This window comes from Oncorhynchus tshawytscha, linkage group LG01 (assembly GCF_018296145.1).
Source record: "Oncorhynchus tshawytscha isolate Ot180627B linkage group LG01, Otsh_v2.0, whole genome shotgun sequence".
Classification (NCBI taxonomy): Eukaryota; Metazoa; Chordata; class Actinopteri; order Salmoniformes; family Salmonidae; genus Oncorhynchus; species Oncorhynchus tshawytscha.
The window spans coordinates 30,729,621-30,746,105 of record NC_056429.1 but is presented as its reverse complement, the minus strand read 5'-3'; the positions used below and the strand labels follow the sequence as shown (position 1 = coordinate 30,746,105).

General features: G+C 40.8%; 1 protein-coding gene across 8 annotated transcripts in view; it reads left to right on the top strand.

The window, feature by feature from the left end:
* The first annotated feature begins 316 nt into the window (after positions 1-316).
* Positions 317-16,485, top strand: part of LOC112249318 (nucleoprotein TPR-like) — a 40,582-nt gene continuing 24,413 nt past the window's right edge. For all 8 annotated transcript variants that reach the window (XM_042320481.1, XM_042320472.1, XM_042320480.1 and 5 more), the window contains exons 1-12: positions 317-467; positions 1,074-1,178; positions 1,340-1,413; positions 1,500-1,596; positions 1,697-1,800; positions 1,921-2,085; positions 3,500-3,673; positions 9,352-9,439; positions 9,590-9,730; positions 10,461-10,558; positions 15,516-15,713; positions 16,041-16,148. In XM_042320481.1, coding sequence (XP_042176415.1) covers positions 317-467; positions 1,074-1,178; positions 1,340-1,413; positions 1,500-1,596; positions 1,697-1,800; positions 1,921-2,085; positions 3,500-3,673; positions 9,352-9,439; positions 9,590-9,730; positions 10,461-10,558; positions 15,516-15,713; positions 16,041-16,148 — 1,503 coding nt within the window. The remainder of the gene's footprint in view (positions 468-1,073; positions 1,179-1,339; positions 1,414-1,499; positions 1,597-1,696; positions 1,801-1,920; positions 2,086-3,499; positions 3,674-9,351; positions 9,440-9,589; positions 9,731-10,460; positions 10,559-15,515; positions 15,714-16,040; positions 16,149-16,485) is intronic.

Here is a 16,485-nt window from a genome sequence, read left to right as displayed (position 1 = left end):
TACAAAAATACATTTAACTGTATTATAAGACGGTTAAATGCTCTACTAACAAAAAAGCTGTTAAAATTTTGAGTATATGCATGTCCCTTAGGGTCCTTGTGTAATTGTAATGTGATATTGTACCACCTAGCTCGATTGTCCATTGTTTGTAATCTATGTATGCTTGTGTTCCCTCATGTGCTTTATGTATTGTTTCGTTGTTAATAAAAAATAATAAAATAATAATAAAAAAATAAAAAAAGTATCTCACCACACAGGTCACTGAGAACAAGTAGTCACTGCGCCTGCTCAGATCCAGGTGTTTTGTGAGGAGAAAATGTCTGCAGTGCTACTACAAGCTCTGGAGCGCGCTGAGATAACGAAACTCCCGAAAGCTGTTCAAAATAAACTGGAAAAGCTCGTCTCTGATCTGCAATATGAAATAGATTTCCTCAAGTCACACCAGGAGCAATTTAGAGTCGATAGTGGTAAGATATGGCCGAATAGGAGGTCATTATATGTGTACAGCCCCAGCTAACTACGTAGTAGGATAACGCGTGGATGGCCTTGACCGGCAGCATCGACAACTGTTTACTAGCTAGTTTAAGGCAGAGGAATATGATGGATTCAAAAATAGCTTTCCAACATTGTTTATCAACCATGTCTAAATTGCTTTGCTACTGTAACTAGCTAGCGTTAGCTGTACTGTCTGGCGTAACCTGGTGAATGAATGACTGAGTAGGGTAACGTTAGCTCAGGATCTCCAACCCTGTTGCTGGAGCGCTAACGTTACTGTCCTGTATGTTCTCACTCCAACCTCAGTTGAAACTGACCTGATTCAGTGTATCAACCAGCTAATTATTCGAATCAGGTGCTCTAGATTGGGGTGGGAGCGAAACCCTGCAGGTCGGTAGCTCTCCAGGAATAGGATTGGAGAGTCCTGCGTTTCCTTGTTGAAAACTTCTCTACTCTCTGTCCCTATAGCTAGCTAAACATGGAAGTAGCTAGGCAACTTCATTAAAGTATTTTGAGTTATAATTTAGCTTTCAAGACGAGAGCAGCCAAGTTGACATGTGTTGTTGTCACTCTTGCAGAACAACAGTTCTTTGAGAAAGTGCAGCGTCTTGAGCAGAGTCAGGAACAGTTTGTGACCCAGACTGAACAGCACCACAAACTCCGAGAGGAGTTCACCAAGATCAGTAAGTGGAATTAGTTACATGATCCAGCCAAAGTCTCTTTAATGACTGCTGCATACATGTAAACACTAGTATGTGATGCATGTTTTGCTATTTACTGACCATGACTAAAGAATGGGGGATGGCAATCTACCATTTCATGAAATTGCTCTTCTTTTCTATAGATGAAGAACTCAAGAGTGTGCGGGAAAATAATAAAAAGTGTGAAATCAACCAAGAAAAGTTTACATCTGAACAGGTGAGACTCATGATCTTGTCACCTCTTTGACGGTTGGTGTTGACACCTTTTGGGGCTTAATATAGATGTACACATTTCTATTATAGGTCCAGTTCTCAAAAGCCAAAGATGAACTGGAGTCAGAGAAGAGGGAGCTTGTGCATACACTGGAGAAGAGATCTCAGGAAGTGGACTATCTGAGTGGTATGGATGAATCTATGTGGAGGGACACACACACACACACACACACACACACACACACACAGTCTTTATCTAATGTCTATGGGATTTATTTGATCATCAGAGGACTTGCAGCACCTCAATAACAAAGTGGCAGAAGTCAATACAACAAAGATGGGGCTGCAGCTCAAGCTGGACGAGCTCGAATCCTCAGAGGTCAACATCAAGGTGAGCCTATTTGAATGTTCTGTAACTTGTGAACTCTTAGGACCCATCTCTTAAGGAAGGTGTTAAAATGATCCAATACATCATATGTGTAATCCACACTGTTGTGCCTATTACCTCCAGTACCGTGAGAAGCGTATGGCGCAGGAGAAGGAGCTGTTGCAGGACCAGACGGCCTGGCTGAATGGAGAGCTCAAGGCTAAGAGTGAGGAGCTGCTGGCCCTGTCACGTCAGAAGGGCAACGAGATCCTGGAGCTCAAGTGCAGCCTTGAGAACAAAGAGGATGAGGTATGACCAAGACAAGCCCAATAATGGAACTCCTTATAGTCCAAGGACCTTACATGTTCTGTTACAGGTGAATTGGCTGTGGAAGCCAAAACAGCCAAATACTCCATCTAAAAGTGAATTGATTCTCAATTGCGATACAGTTCTAGGAACATAATACTATTTTCATATTACATCAATGTAATTTCTCGAATGCAAATTTTTCACATACATAACCGTTTTTACCACGGTTGCAGCCGACAGTATTTCTCATTGACAACACATTTGTGGCGTCAGTCTTCTGTTTATACACAGGTGTTCGGAGACGCAGACACCTAATTAGCACTGGCGGTCCAACTCTGTCTTCCGTCTGTTTTCTGTCAACAAGCTCTGTAACATGAAAGAATGGTCACGTGGGAATCCTACCGCTATAAAGATGTGAAGTTATTTAACCTTTTTCGTTTTTTGAAAATGATTTATCGCTGATATGAACATTCCTTATGTTTTCAAAGCAGTGCTGCAAGCGATGCGTGTTAACGTTTAGAGCAAGCATCAGGGCTCTTAACAAAACTCCATGGCATTGTTGAATACTCATTTATGATTGGCTTGAAGGACATTCTATAGCATCCATTATTTCCCTATTGCGCATGGTGTATCAGCACGGTAGAATTCAATGGCTATAGATATTCTGATCTGTTCTATTGAGCTGTTTCTGAAAGAAAAAGTTGAATTGAAAACATTTGACATTGTTGAATTCGATTTTCATAATAGCAAGCTAGGACTTGATGGTTTAGTTAGCTAAACTAGCAATTACGTTTGGATACCATGGCAACTACTGTATCTATCTAGTAAACTTGCTAGTAGCTACTTCAGTGGATGTTGAACACATTTCTACCTGCAAATGTGTTAAATTATAGCCATGGTATAAAAGGGATAATCCATTTGTGGCTCTGCGTTCTCTGGAAAATAATGCAACTCCGTGGAAGGTCAGTTCCATTCCACCTTCCACGTCGTTCATTATTGTCTAGAGAACGCATAGCCCCTCGTTGATTATCCGTCGTTCATTATTTTCTAGAGAACGCATAGCCCCTCGTTGATTATCCGTCGTTCATTATTTTCTAGAGAACGCATAGCCCCTCGTTGATTATCCGTCGTTCATTATTTTCTAGAGAACGCATAGCCCCTCGTTGATTATCCGTCGTTCATTATTTTCTAGATAAAGCTAACGTAGTTAGCGTCTGAATGGGGTAAACCAAGACATAACAGTAAAAAAAACATTATTTTTCTATCACAAATAGTTATGTTGGGACAACTGTACATGCTGGTTTCATATTCATCTATTGAGTATGTTTTTGATATGACAATGTCTCTAAACTATTACCTGACTGGTTTATCCCCATTTACTGTGTCAACATTATGTTTTCGGTTGTTTTTGTAGTTGAACAGAGTCCAGGACCAAGTGACAAGTTTAAAAACTTCAAGTGAAAGCCTTCAGAAGCAGACTGAAGATATGATCAGCAAACTGAAAGAGGCTAAGGAGCAGCACGCTAGCATGGAGGAGAAGTTTAGGAATGAGCTGAATGCCAACATAAAGCTCTCTAACTTGTACAAGGTATGTAGAACAAGTCTAGGATTTGCTTTCAATTCCAATGAGTACTCTATAGCTCTCAAAATCAGTCATGATTACAGATGTTGCTAATTTGATTGGTACATTTTTTTTTTGCTTTTCAAATCAAATCAAATGTCTTTGTCACATGCACCAAATATAACGGGTGTATATTTTACCGTGAAATGCTGACTTATAAATAATCCCTTTCTCAACAATGCAGAGTTAAAAAGTAAGGAATATTAGCACACAAAAAAAGGAAACACAATAAACACAATAAAATAACGAGGCTATATACAAGGAGTACGGTAGGGGTAAAAGTAGTGATGCACCGATATGACATTTGTTGTCCGATATTTTCCTTGCCAAAAACTCGCTACCAGTATTTAAAATTTTAGCAGCCCTTTAAGCATTCTAGTACAGTTAAATAGTTAATAATAATAATACACACACAATAATAATACACACACACATGGATGAAGCGGTCTAAGGCACTGCATCTCAGTGCAAGAGTCATCACTACAGGTTCGAATCCAGGCTGTATCACATCCGGACGTAATTGGGAGTCCCATAGGGCGGCGCACAATTGGCCCAGCATCGTCCGGCGTAGGCCGTCATTTGTAAATAAGAATTTGTTCTTAACTGACTTGCCTAGTTAAATAAAGGTTACACACACACACACTGACCAAAAAGTTGTTTTGTTGGTATTTACGTATGTCCCCATTAGCAGTAAAACATAAACAAAACCTATTTCTTTCACTTGCTGTGTTGTTTTGTTGTTCAGTCGTTTCATTCTCAACCAGGATTTCTATGGAATGCCGTTTGGGTCTTTGCATGTCAAAAAAGATACACGTCAAATAGTGTCATAAGCTTGTCGACCAATCGGGACCTGTGTATGACTGCACGTCGCATAATTTAATGCTTTCATACATTTTTTGTGTAGTTATTACACATTGAATACACTCACTCGTATTTCATATGTCACAACGATTCATCGATACGTATGCTATGATGCTGGTGAAGTTGTCTCAAGCACCTACTGTGCTGGTCATAAAAAAAATATTGTTTCCATCCATGAGCTAGCTATGTTCTTTCCCAAAAGCATAGCTACTGAAACAGATTGTCGTTTTGCTATCTTTAGCTAGCTAACTATATAGCTAGGTGTCATCATCTAAAACAAGTTCTTATTTGATTAATGGTGGTCGGACCCATCAATGTGAAGCAAGCCATAATAAGGATTAGCCACAATAGTGGACATTGCGGTTAGCCTTCAAAATAAAAGTGTATTTTATATTAAACCTTTATTTAACTAGGCAAGTCAGTTAAGAACAAATTCTTATTTACAATGATGGCCTACCGGGAAACGGGTTCTTCTGCCTTGTTCAGGGACAGAACTATAGATTTTTACCTTGTCAGCTCAGGGATTTGATCCAGCAACCTTTCAGTTACTGTCCCAATGCTCTAACCACTAGGCTACCTGCCGCCCCAAAATATGTAATTGACAGTGATGCAAATAAATACCAATAGTAGAATTTTGCCATAATTGAATAGAACCCCCTGAACAAGTTTGGAATGTTATATAAAATCAACAAAAGACCATTTTTTAATTTGACAGAAATTTGTTGAAATCACACTGGATGTATTATACTTTAGAATTAAATTGGGGGCATACTTATTTCACTCTACAGCCTTACCCCATGTCATTGATCCACAATCCATAGGTATCAGTCTACTCAGTGACACCCAGAGAACATTAGCATCGTAGCTCTTATTGCGGGACTCTGAAACAACTGTGAATTGAGCCACATGTATTGTCAACCTGTGTGTATTGAACACTATACCCGAGGAAAAACTATACTGCGTGGATGTTCAAATAAGAACTGTCTTATAAATTAGGGTTATTTTAGATGACGACACCTAGCTATATAGTTAGCTAGTTAATGATGTGATACAGCCTGGATTCGAACTAGGGACTGTAGTGACGCGTCTTGCACTGAGATGCAGTGCCTTAGAACGCTGCGTCCGTGCATATGTTAACTATTTAACTTTACTGGAATGCTTAAAAGGCAGCTAAAAATTTTAATATCGGTTATCGATGACGGGTTTTTTGTCAAGGAAAATATCGGTATCGGCCAAACATGTCTGTGCATCACTACTGCGAATACAAATACCTTAAAGGGTAGGGACGTGGATCGGAAACAGTTAGTATTTGTTGTAACCACCGTTTTGCTTCATGCAGCACGACACATCTCCTTCGCATAGAGTTGATCAGGCTGTTTATTGTGGCTTGTGAAATGTTGTCCCACTCCTCTTCAATGGCTGTGTGAATTTGCTGGATATTTACATTTTAGCCATTTAGCAGACTCTCTTATCCAGAGCGACTTAGTGCATTCATCTTAAGATAGCTAGGTGGGACAACAACACAGCACAGGCATAAAAGTACATTTCTCCTCAACTTGGCTATCAGTAGAGTCAGAGCTAGAAGGTGTGGGGGGGTCAAGTGCTGGTTGAGGTGAGGAAGAGGATTATTTAAGATACTGTTTGAAGAGGTAGGGTTTCAGATATTTTCAGAAGATGGGTAGGTACTCTGCTGTCCTAGCTTCAAGGGGAAGCTGGTTCCACTGCCAGGACAGACAAGAGCTTGGACTGGGCTGAGCGGGAGCTGCCCCCCCCCAGGTAGAACGGAGTGATCGGGTTGGGATGTAGGGTTTGCGCATACCCAGGAGGTAGGGAGGGGCAGTCCTCTTGCAATTCCCGTAGGTAACCACCATGGTCATGTAGTGGATGCGAGCTGGAAGCCATTGGAGTGTGCAGCCAGTGACTGGAAGCCAGTGGAGTATGCAGAGGAGCGGGGTGACATGAGAGAACTTGGGAAGGTTGAAAACCAGGTGGGCTGCTGCTTTTTGGATAAGTTGCAGGGGTTTGATTGGTCAAGTGGGAAGCCCAGCCAACAGCAAGTTGCAGAAGTCCAGGCTGGGGAGGACAAGTGCCTGGATTAGGACCTGCACTAATTCCTGTGTGAGGTAGGGTCATACTCTATGGATGTTGTAGAGCATGAACCTGCAGGAGCGGGTCACTGATTTGATGTTTAAAATATTTTTAAAAACAGGGTTTTGTCCAGGGTCACGCCAAGTTTCTTTGCACTCTGGGAGGTCGACACTGGAGTTGTCAACTGTGATGGAGGCCTTTGAGCAGGCAGGCCTTCCCGTGAGGAAGAGCGGTTCAGTTTTGTTGAGCTTGAGGTGGTGGGTCGACATGCAAGTTGAGATATCTGCCAGGCACGTAGAAATGTGTGTCGCCACCTGAATGTCGGGGGGGGTAGTTGACATCCGTATAGCAATGATAGGAGAGACCACGTTAGGATATGATGGAGGCGAGTGACTTGGTGTATAGAGAGAAAATGAAAGGGCCTAGAATTGAGCCCTGGGGGGCAAAATTGGTGAGAGTACGTAGTGCAGACACAGATCCTCTCCACTTCACCTGGTAGGAGCGGCCTGCCAGGTAGGATGCAGTACAAGAGTGTGCATATCCTGAGACGCCCAGCCCTAGGAGGATCTGATGCGTTCAGTGTCGAAGGCAGCGGAGAGATCTAGAAGGATGAGAACAGGGGAGAGAGAGTCAACTTTGGCAGTGTGGAGAGCCTCCATGTCACAGAGTAGAGCAATCTCGTTGAGTGACCCGTCCTGACTGGTTAGTGTCAAGATGATTGTTCCGAGAGAGATAATGAGAAAGTTAATCAGAGACAGCAAGCTCAATTGTTTTACAAAAAAATGAAGAAGTGAAAAAGGTCTATAGTTTTTAATGTCAGTTGAGTCGAGTGTTGGTTTCTTAAGGAGGGGACGCATCCAGTGGTATTGGCGGGAACTGGAACATGCTGTCCTACACGTCGATCCCAAACATGCTCAGTGGGTGACATATCTGGTGAATATGCAGGCTATGGAAGAACTGGGACATTTTCAGCTTGCAGGAATTGTGTACAGATCCTTGCATTATCATGCTGAAACATAAGGTGATGGCGGCGGCTGAATGGCACGACAATGGGCTTCAGGATCTCATCACAATATCTCTGTGTGTTCAAATTACCATTGATAAAATGCAATTGTGTTTGTTGTCAAGTAGCTTATTCCTACCCATAACCCCACTGACACCATTGTGGCACTCTGTTCACAATATTGACATCAACAAACCGTCATACACACTGTCTGCTATTTGAAACTGGGATTTATCATGAAGAGGACACTTCTCCAGTGTGCTAGTGGCCATCGAAGGTGAGCATTTGCCCACTGAAATGCCCACTGAAATCAGTTAGGATGCCGAACTGCGGTCAGGTCAAGACCCTGGTGAGGACGACGAGCACGCAGATGAGCTTCCCTGAGACGATTTCTGACAGTTTGTGCAGAAATTCTTCGGTTGTACAAACCCCCAGTTTCATCAGCTGTCCATGTGGCTGGTCTCAGACGATCCCGCAGGTGAAGCCAGATGTGGAGGTCCTCGGTTGGCATGTTTACATGTGGTCTGCGGTTGTGAGTCTGGTTGGATGTACTGAGAAGTTCTCTAAAATTACGTTGGAGGTGGTTTATGGTAGAGAAATAAACATAACATTCTCTGGCAACTGCTCTGGTGGACATTCCTGCAGTCAGCATGCCAATTGCTTGAGACATCAGTGGCATTGTTGTGTGATAAAACTGCACATTTTAGTGGCATTTTATTGTCCCCAGCACAAGGTGCACCTGTGTAATGATCATGCTATTTAATCAGCTTCTTGATATGCCACACCTGTCAGGTGGATGGATTATCTTGTCAATGAAGAAATGCTCACTAACAGGAATGTGCACAAAATGTTTGAGAAATAAGCTTTGTGCATGTGGCAAATGTTTGAGATCTTTTATTTCAGCTCATGAAACATGGGACCAACACTACATGTTGCGTTTATATTTTTGTTCAGTATAGGTAGGTAAATAATATGGTATACAGCTTATCATGAGGCATTCCAACCTTGAGACTTCATTTTAATATTAGAGATCGCGCACCAGCTGTTGCTAACAGAGAGACACACAACTGCTGTTCTCATAGAAAAAACAGCTAGAATTATATTTTTCATGTCCTTGTTCATCCAAGACTCGGAAAACATAGGATATTGCAGTTCTTCAGATCACTTTGATAGGATAGTCTCGAACGGAGCTCGTCCAGTTTATTCTCCAGTAATTGCAGGTTTGCCAATCGAATCGAGGGTAGAGGTGGTTTATCTACTCGCCGACATAGTCTCATCAGATATCCACGCTGGTCTCTGTAACACCGCCTCTTCCTTTTGCGAATGTCTGGGATTTGGGCCTTGTCCGGTATGAGAAAGAATGACCTTCGCATCAGACTCATTAAAGTAAAAATCATCATCCAAATAGAGGTTTGTGATCGCTGTTCTGATGTCCAAAAGCTATTTTTGGTCATACGAAACAGTGCCAGAAACATTATGTCGAAAAAATGTTAAGATCAGCGCAAAAAAACACTAAATGGCACAATTGGTCAGATGCCCATAAAATGGCTGCTATTCCCTCCAGTGCCATTCTACAGTATTTTCTTTATTTTTTAAATTATTTTTTACTTTAGTTACAAAAAAAATCTCTAATAAGTGCATTAATTGTTCCTGTCCAAACACTGGCCAACAGCCCTTTACCTTGTCTTCCCAGGGAGCTGCTGCAGACTCTGAGTCCAAGAGTGAGGAGTTGAGTGGGGCTGTAGAGGAGCTGCACAAGCTGCTGAAGGATGCTGTAGAAGGTGAGGGAGGGAGAGAGAGACCAGAAAGAGTCACACACAACTATTGTCTCAATGCAAAACTGTCTAACACAGGCACTATGTTTTCTTGTCATTGGTAGGCTAACTTTATTTGTCATTAGTCTGAATTCTCCTCTCCTTTCCTCTCTACAGCGAACAAGGCCCTGGAGGTGAAACTGCAGGAGATGGATGCCTGTCGGATCAAGGAGGCTGCTGAGCTGAAGGACAGTATCTCCAGTCTGGAGAAAGAACTGGACAACGCCAACGAACTTCTGTCCGACACCAAGCTCAGAGGTCAGACTTAAGAAACAATCAGCGTTTTTTTTTTTTACTGAACAGTTGACTGGACCTTCAAATGACTTTAATAGGGATGGTGTCTCTCCGAGTTAGCATCATTACCAGCAGATTTGACAAACTGGCCACAGACTGATTTCTATTGATCAAAGAATGATCAAAGAAACCTCATCATCCGAATACAAATCAGTATTGTATTAGGATGATGGGGTTTCTTTGATCATGCTCTGGAGACATCAGTGTGAAATTGTTAGCAGTTGATGTTATTCTTTAATAACACAGACCCCATGCAAATCAGGGGGAGGAAAATAGGTTTATTCAAAATGCACAAATCATGCTTGGAAGTAGTAGATGGTCATTCTCCCCTGTCCTCAGTGATGCTCTCCAGTGATTCTCTCCCCAGAAGAAAGGGACAGGATCTAGTTTTATAACCCAGCCCTAGCCTGTGGTTGACCAACTAGAAGTCCTTGCAGTACAACATGGCCAAATAACAAGTATTCTATTTCAGACTGTATACTGTATAGACAACTGTATAGACAAATTCCTGCCATGTCTCTGACCCATTGATAAATCATTCCTTATTACAGAAAAAACACTTTCCATTGATCATTATTTATATTGACTTCTTGACCTCTCGTACTTTCTCTGCATTGTGTATTTATCTTCGACATATTCTTACAAAATGGAGGAGGAACCTGTTTGCATGGTTGTCTATTTCCATGCCCTGCAGGTGCAGCCTCAGTGCTGTCAGAGGAAACGGTTACCACCATGTCCCCAACTGCAGCCGCCGTGGCCAAGATTGTCAAACCTGGCATGAAGCTGACTGAGGTAACCACTAGAGAACGGCTGACGTGGATTTGTTTTAGGGCCAATACCGTTTTTTGGGGTGTCAAGGAGGCCGATGGCCAGTATTTTAAGCCGATATTCAATATTTTTGTATATAGTTCCCCCATTTTAGGGGTACCAAAAGTATTGGGCCAAATATGTGTATTAAAGTAGTAAAAAGTTACGTATTTGGTCCCATGTTGATGACTACATCAAGTTTGTGACTATACATATTTGTTGAATGCATTTGCTGTTTGTTTTGGTTGTTTCAAATAATTTTGTGCCTAATAGAAATTAATGGTAAATAATGTATTGTCATTTTGGAGTCACTTTTTTTATTGTAATCAAGTATAGAATGTTTCGAAACACTTCTGCATTTATATGGACGCTACCATGATTACGGATAATCGTGAATAATGATGCACAAATATACTCCCCCAAAAATGCATGTCTTGGGGTGATGATATTTGTGCGTCAAACTTTCTCACTGATCATTCACAATTCATTCAGGATTATCTGTAAACAGTAGCATCCACATTACTGTAGAAGTGTTTAGAAATTCAAATCAAATCAAATTGATTTATATAGCCCTTCGTACATCAGCTGATATCTCAAAGTGCTGTACAGAAACCCAGCCTAAAACCCCAAACAGCAAGCAATGCAGGTGTAGAAGCACGGTATTGTATTCGATTGTATTATTTGCAATATAGGTGACACGTTACATTATTTACCATTCATTTATATTGGTCGCAAAATAATCAGAAAGGTTAGTATGTCTTGGGGGTATGGTATTTGTGCGTCTAACTTTCTCACTCATTCACATGAGCTGGAAAGCAACCAAAACAAAAAGCAAATGCATCCCACAAATTGGTAGAATCACAAGCTTGATATAGTTATTGTGTGCTATGAAGATGGGACCAAATACTAACCTTTTCACTACTTTAATACACATACAAGTGAATTTGTAAATGGTCCCCAAAAACGTGGGGACTATGTACAAAATGTGCTGTAATTTGTAAATGGTTCACACGATATGGATGAAAATACCCTCAAATTAAATCTGGCAGGCTGCACTTCAACCTCATCATATTGTTGCAAATCCAAAGTGCTGGAGTACAGGGCCAAAACAACAGTGTGTCACTTTCCCATTACTTTTGGAGCTCACTGTATATTAGCCTACTGATCATGTTATCAGCAGAAGCATCACTCCAGCTTGCATAGAAGCATCACTCCAGAATGGTACGCCTGTATGGAAGGACCTCATATAGGCATTGCCGTTTGAGACTATAAAATAGCATTTATTCAATGCAAATAGTTCTAACGTGTAACGTCATGATTTGTAATCACAGATGCTTATGAAAATAGTTTATTTATTCTTTTGTCATTTTCCTTGATCTGGATTTTTTTTTAAAACATTTTTGCTTTCAGGACGCATCTCTAAACAACTCAGCTGCCAGGACGAAATTTGAAACAACTCAATTGGCTAGTTCAGCTATCTGTCAAGAAAAAGGCGGGTTGTAACTTGAGCCTACTGCTACTATTGGATAGAGCAAGGCTGTAACTCCGCTCCCTTTCACATCTCTCACCGTTAGTGATGGGTAGGATTGGGCAGTATTAGGGCTGTTACAGTGACCGTATTACTGCCACACCGGCAGTCATGACCGCAGTCAAATTCCACGTGACCGTTTAGTCACGGCAACTAGGCTTCTCCAAAACCGTGCTTTGATGCTGCTGATGGTCATTAGTAGCCTACCGAACTTGATAACTGCCTGGTACTCAGCACTCCATTGTCCCTCTAATCACTCTGGCATCAATGCAAAAAATATACATTTTCCCTGCCCCTGTTCTGAGATGGGTGCATGATAATGGTCCAGTTTAAATCCAAACAAATTCCACACATATTATTTAGTATATGTAAAGACAAGATTAAATTGAGAATAGCCTGATGGGTGACCAACATTATCACCTGTGAATGATGTATTATCACCTGTGAATGATGTATTATCACCTGTGAATGATGTATTATCACCTGTGAATGATGTATTATCACCTGTGAATGATGTATTATCACTTGTGAATGATGTATTATCACTTGTGAATGATGTATTATCACCTGTGAATGATGCCCAGCGTGTGCAGTAAGGCAAGAAACAGCACAGATTGTTTTCACATCATAGTCGAAAATCTCATGTAGCATAGCCCACAGACTTATGTTTTGATAAGGTTTGTATCACAACTAAAGTGGCCAAATAACTAACTAAAAATAATTAACTAAAAATAAGCACATTTATCTGCTTTACAACCGGTGTAGAGCCTATCTGATATAGGCAGCGCATGAGTTTCAAGTTTGGGGAAGATCATTTTCACCATAAATTCACCGTTTATAATAAAGCATTACGTGCATAATCGCATTTTGCGGTCACTTTTGAGAACAGTATTTTCCCGCTAATTGCAATTTGGAGCATTCCTGCTTATAGCCAGCCTAATGCAGTGTGCACATTGCTGGGCTTATAATGTGAAGAAATATCCTCGTAGTTTATCAATATTTTGTGGTAAATGTTCTGATCTGTTGCATCAGCCTCATTGCTTTTGAAATGTTTTTTGATGCTAGTTGTTGTATTCATTTGGGATCTATCACATCCCACAACCTTCTCAGAGTATGTTTGGAATATTTCTTTCTTGCACAGTAGGACAAATTGACCAATGGAATAGGTCAACTTTTGTACTATGGGGGATAGTAAAAGGACAGACCAGTGCTTTTGCTATTCGTTAGGCCTACTCATCTTTTTGGCTGACGAAATGTAAATGCGTGCAGTTGCGTTCCCGATGTGTCTGTCTTCACTTGAAGCCTGCTTCGAAGATGAGATGCCTGTGAGAAGGGCCCGATTACGTGGTGGGAATTAGCTAATAAGAATTGAGGGAGCCGTGTGAGTGAAAGGTGCTTCGGAGCAAAGCGATTGGCAGCCGGGAGGAAGGAATTATAATTATTTTATTCAGCTCAAGGGCACAACTGCCACAAGGCATGAACTATTTTAGGGGGCATTATGTCCAAACGTGGGAATGCATAAATAACTCAAAATTACGCATATAGGAGGACCTGTTTCTTTGTTAACTGCTCAACACAGAATAGCTGCATGTGTGCACTCCTTTGGAAATCCTTTGGAGAAAATATCCTTTCTATTTTATTCAGCTATTTTCATATTATAAAATAATGCCACGGAATTCTAAGCAAATCTTGTCTGCTAAATGAACTAGTGTAGCCCACAGCCATATGGCATAGCCAGATCAGGGCCTCACATAAGGACAACTCAGAGTATGCTATTCTGTTCTTCTGAAATAGACAACATTTTCTTCATATCATGTTTCTTTAGACATGCCTAAAATAAATAATGGATTAACTGTGATGGTGTAGGCTATATTACATGGATTTATTACACTTTTTTAAAGGTGTAGATGTTCCAAAGGTCTGCATCAAGAAGGATTATTTCTTAGTTTTGATGTCTTCACTATTATTCAACAATTAAGAAAATAGTTTAAAAAATATCAGATAAACCCTTGAATCAGTAGGTGTCCAAACTTTTGACTGGTACTGTATGTATTCTGTATTTACAGAATTCATCTGCAGAGATTCTTGACTTTGCTCAGCAAATGGTTATATTAAGAAACATGACGCTCATAGTATACAGTACCATGTATTGTATCATAGTATACAGTACCATATATTGTATCAGTATACAGTACCACATGTTGTATCATAGTATACAGTACCATATGTTGTATCATAGTATACAGTACCATATGTTGTATCATAGTATACAGTACCACATGTTGTATCATAGTATACAGTACCACGTGTTGTATCATAGTATACAGTACCATATGTTGTATCATAGTATACAGTACCACATGTTGTATCATAGTATACAGTACCACATGTTGTATCATAGTATACAGTACCACATGTTGTATCATAGTATACAGTACCACATGTTGTATCATAGTATACAGTACCACATGTTGTATCATAGTATACAGTACCACGTGTTGTATCATAGTATACAGTACCACGTGTTGTATCATAGTATACAGTACCACGTGTTGTATCATAGTATACAGTACCACGTGTTGTATCATAGTATACAGTACCACGTGTTGTATCATAGTATACAGTACCACATGTTGTATCATAGTATACAGTACCACGTGTTGTATCATAGTATACAGTACCACGTGTTGTATCATAGTATACACTACCACGTGTTGTATCATAGTATACAGTACCACGTGTTGTATCATAGTATACAGTACCACGTGTTGTATCATAGTATACAGTACCACGTGTTGTATCATAGTATACAGTACCACGTGTTGTATCATAGTATACAGTACCACGTGTTGTATCATAGTATACAGTACCACGTGTTGTATCATAGTATACAGTACCACGTGTTGTATCATAGTATACAGTACCACGTGTTGTATCATAGTATACAGTACCACGTGTTGTATCATAGTATACAGTACCACGTGTTGTATCATAGTATACAGTACCACGTGTTGTATCATAGTATACAGTACCACGTGTTGTATCATGTAGTACCACGTGTTGTATCATACAGTACCACGTGTTGTATCATAGTATACAGTACCACGTGTTGTATCATAGTATACAGTACCACGTGTTGTATCATAGTATACAGTACCACGTGTTGTATCATAGTATACAGTACCACGTGTTGTATCATAGTATACAGTACCACGTGTTGTATCATAGTATACAGTACCACGTGTTGTATCATAGTATACAGTACCACGTGTTGTATCATAGTATACAGTACCACGTGTGTATTGTATCAGTACGTGTTGTATACAGTACCATGTATTGTATCATAGTATACAGTACCACGTGTTGTATCATAGTATACAGTATGAGTTTGAGCTTCTTCCTTCTTCTCTCCAGTTGTATACGGCGTATGTGGAGACCCAGGAGGCGCTGGAGTTGCAGCATGTGGAGAACAAACGGGTGAATAAGTACCTGGATGACATAGTGCAGGAGGTGGAGGCCAAGGGTCCCGTCCTCAAACGCCAGCGGGACGAACATGAGCGCATGCAGAAGTCTGTGGCCAGCCTGTCGGCCAAGCTGGAACAGGCAGTTAAGGTGTTTTTTAAATGTATTTATCGTTTGTGAATTTGTTATGCAGTACCAAAAAACCTGCTGTAAGTCAAACGGAGGATATGTGAGGATAGTTAGAAACCAATGTACAGTCAACTCCTGATTAATGCAAGGTTTTGAACTGCACTAAAACTGCACTAAACCAGATCATGCAGATTGTCCAGCGTAAGTGAAAATAATGTGTTTGAATTGGTGAACTGCACTGCAATGTATTTGAGTTGGTATTGGTGAACTGCACTGCTGATGCCGTGCACTTATGAAAGTCCACTAAATACGTTCTGACACACTATAACTGGTTACTATGTGTTTCAGGAGGTGCAACGTCTGCAGAAGGTGACTGACGAGGCCAACAAGCACTCTTCTGTCCTGGAGAGAGACAACCGTAGGTCTGAGGTGCAACTGGCAGACATGGCACAGCAGGTGGGACATCCTATATTATCTCTTTTAGTGAAGCCTCACTGCTTTTCTTAACATGACAAGGCATGTAGCTGTATCTAGACTCTTCTATCCAGGTTTTCTGATGGACCCACTACCAGTCACAGACTGGGCCATTAACATTAAGGTTTCTAACATTGGGGTGTTATAGATTTCCCCAAGACCCCTTCTGCTACCCTGAGAAGATAACGCAACCATGTCATATGTGTTCTGAAGTTCCCACTGTACATTCCCGTTACAAGCCCCCAGACCCAAATCAAATATTTCCCCATTATAAATGAACACATTCAAAGCAAGCAGTGGACATAGAATGAGTCTAGTT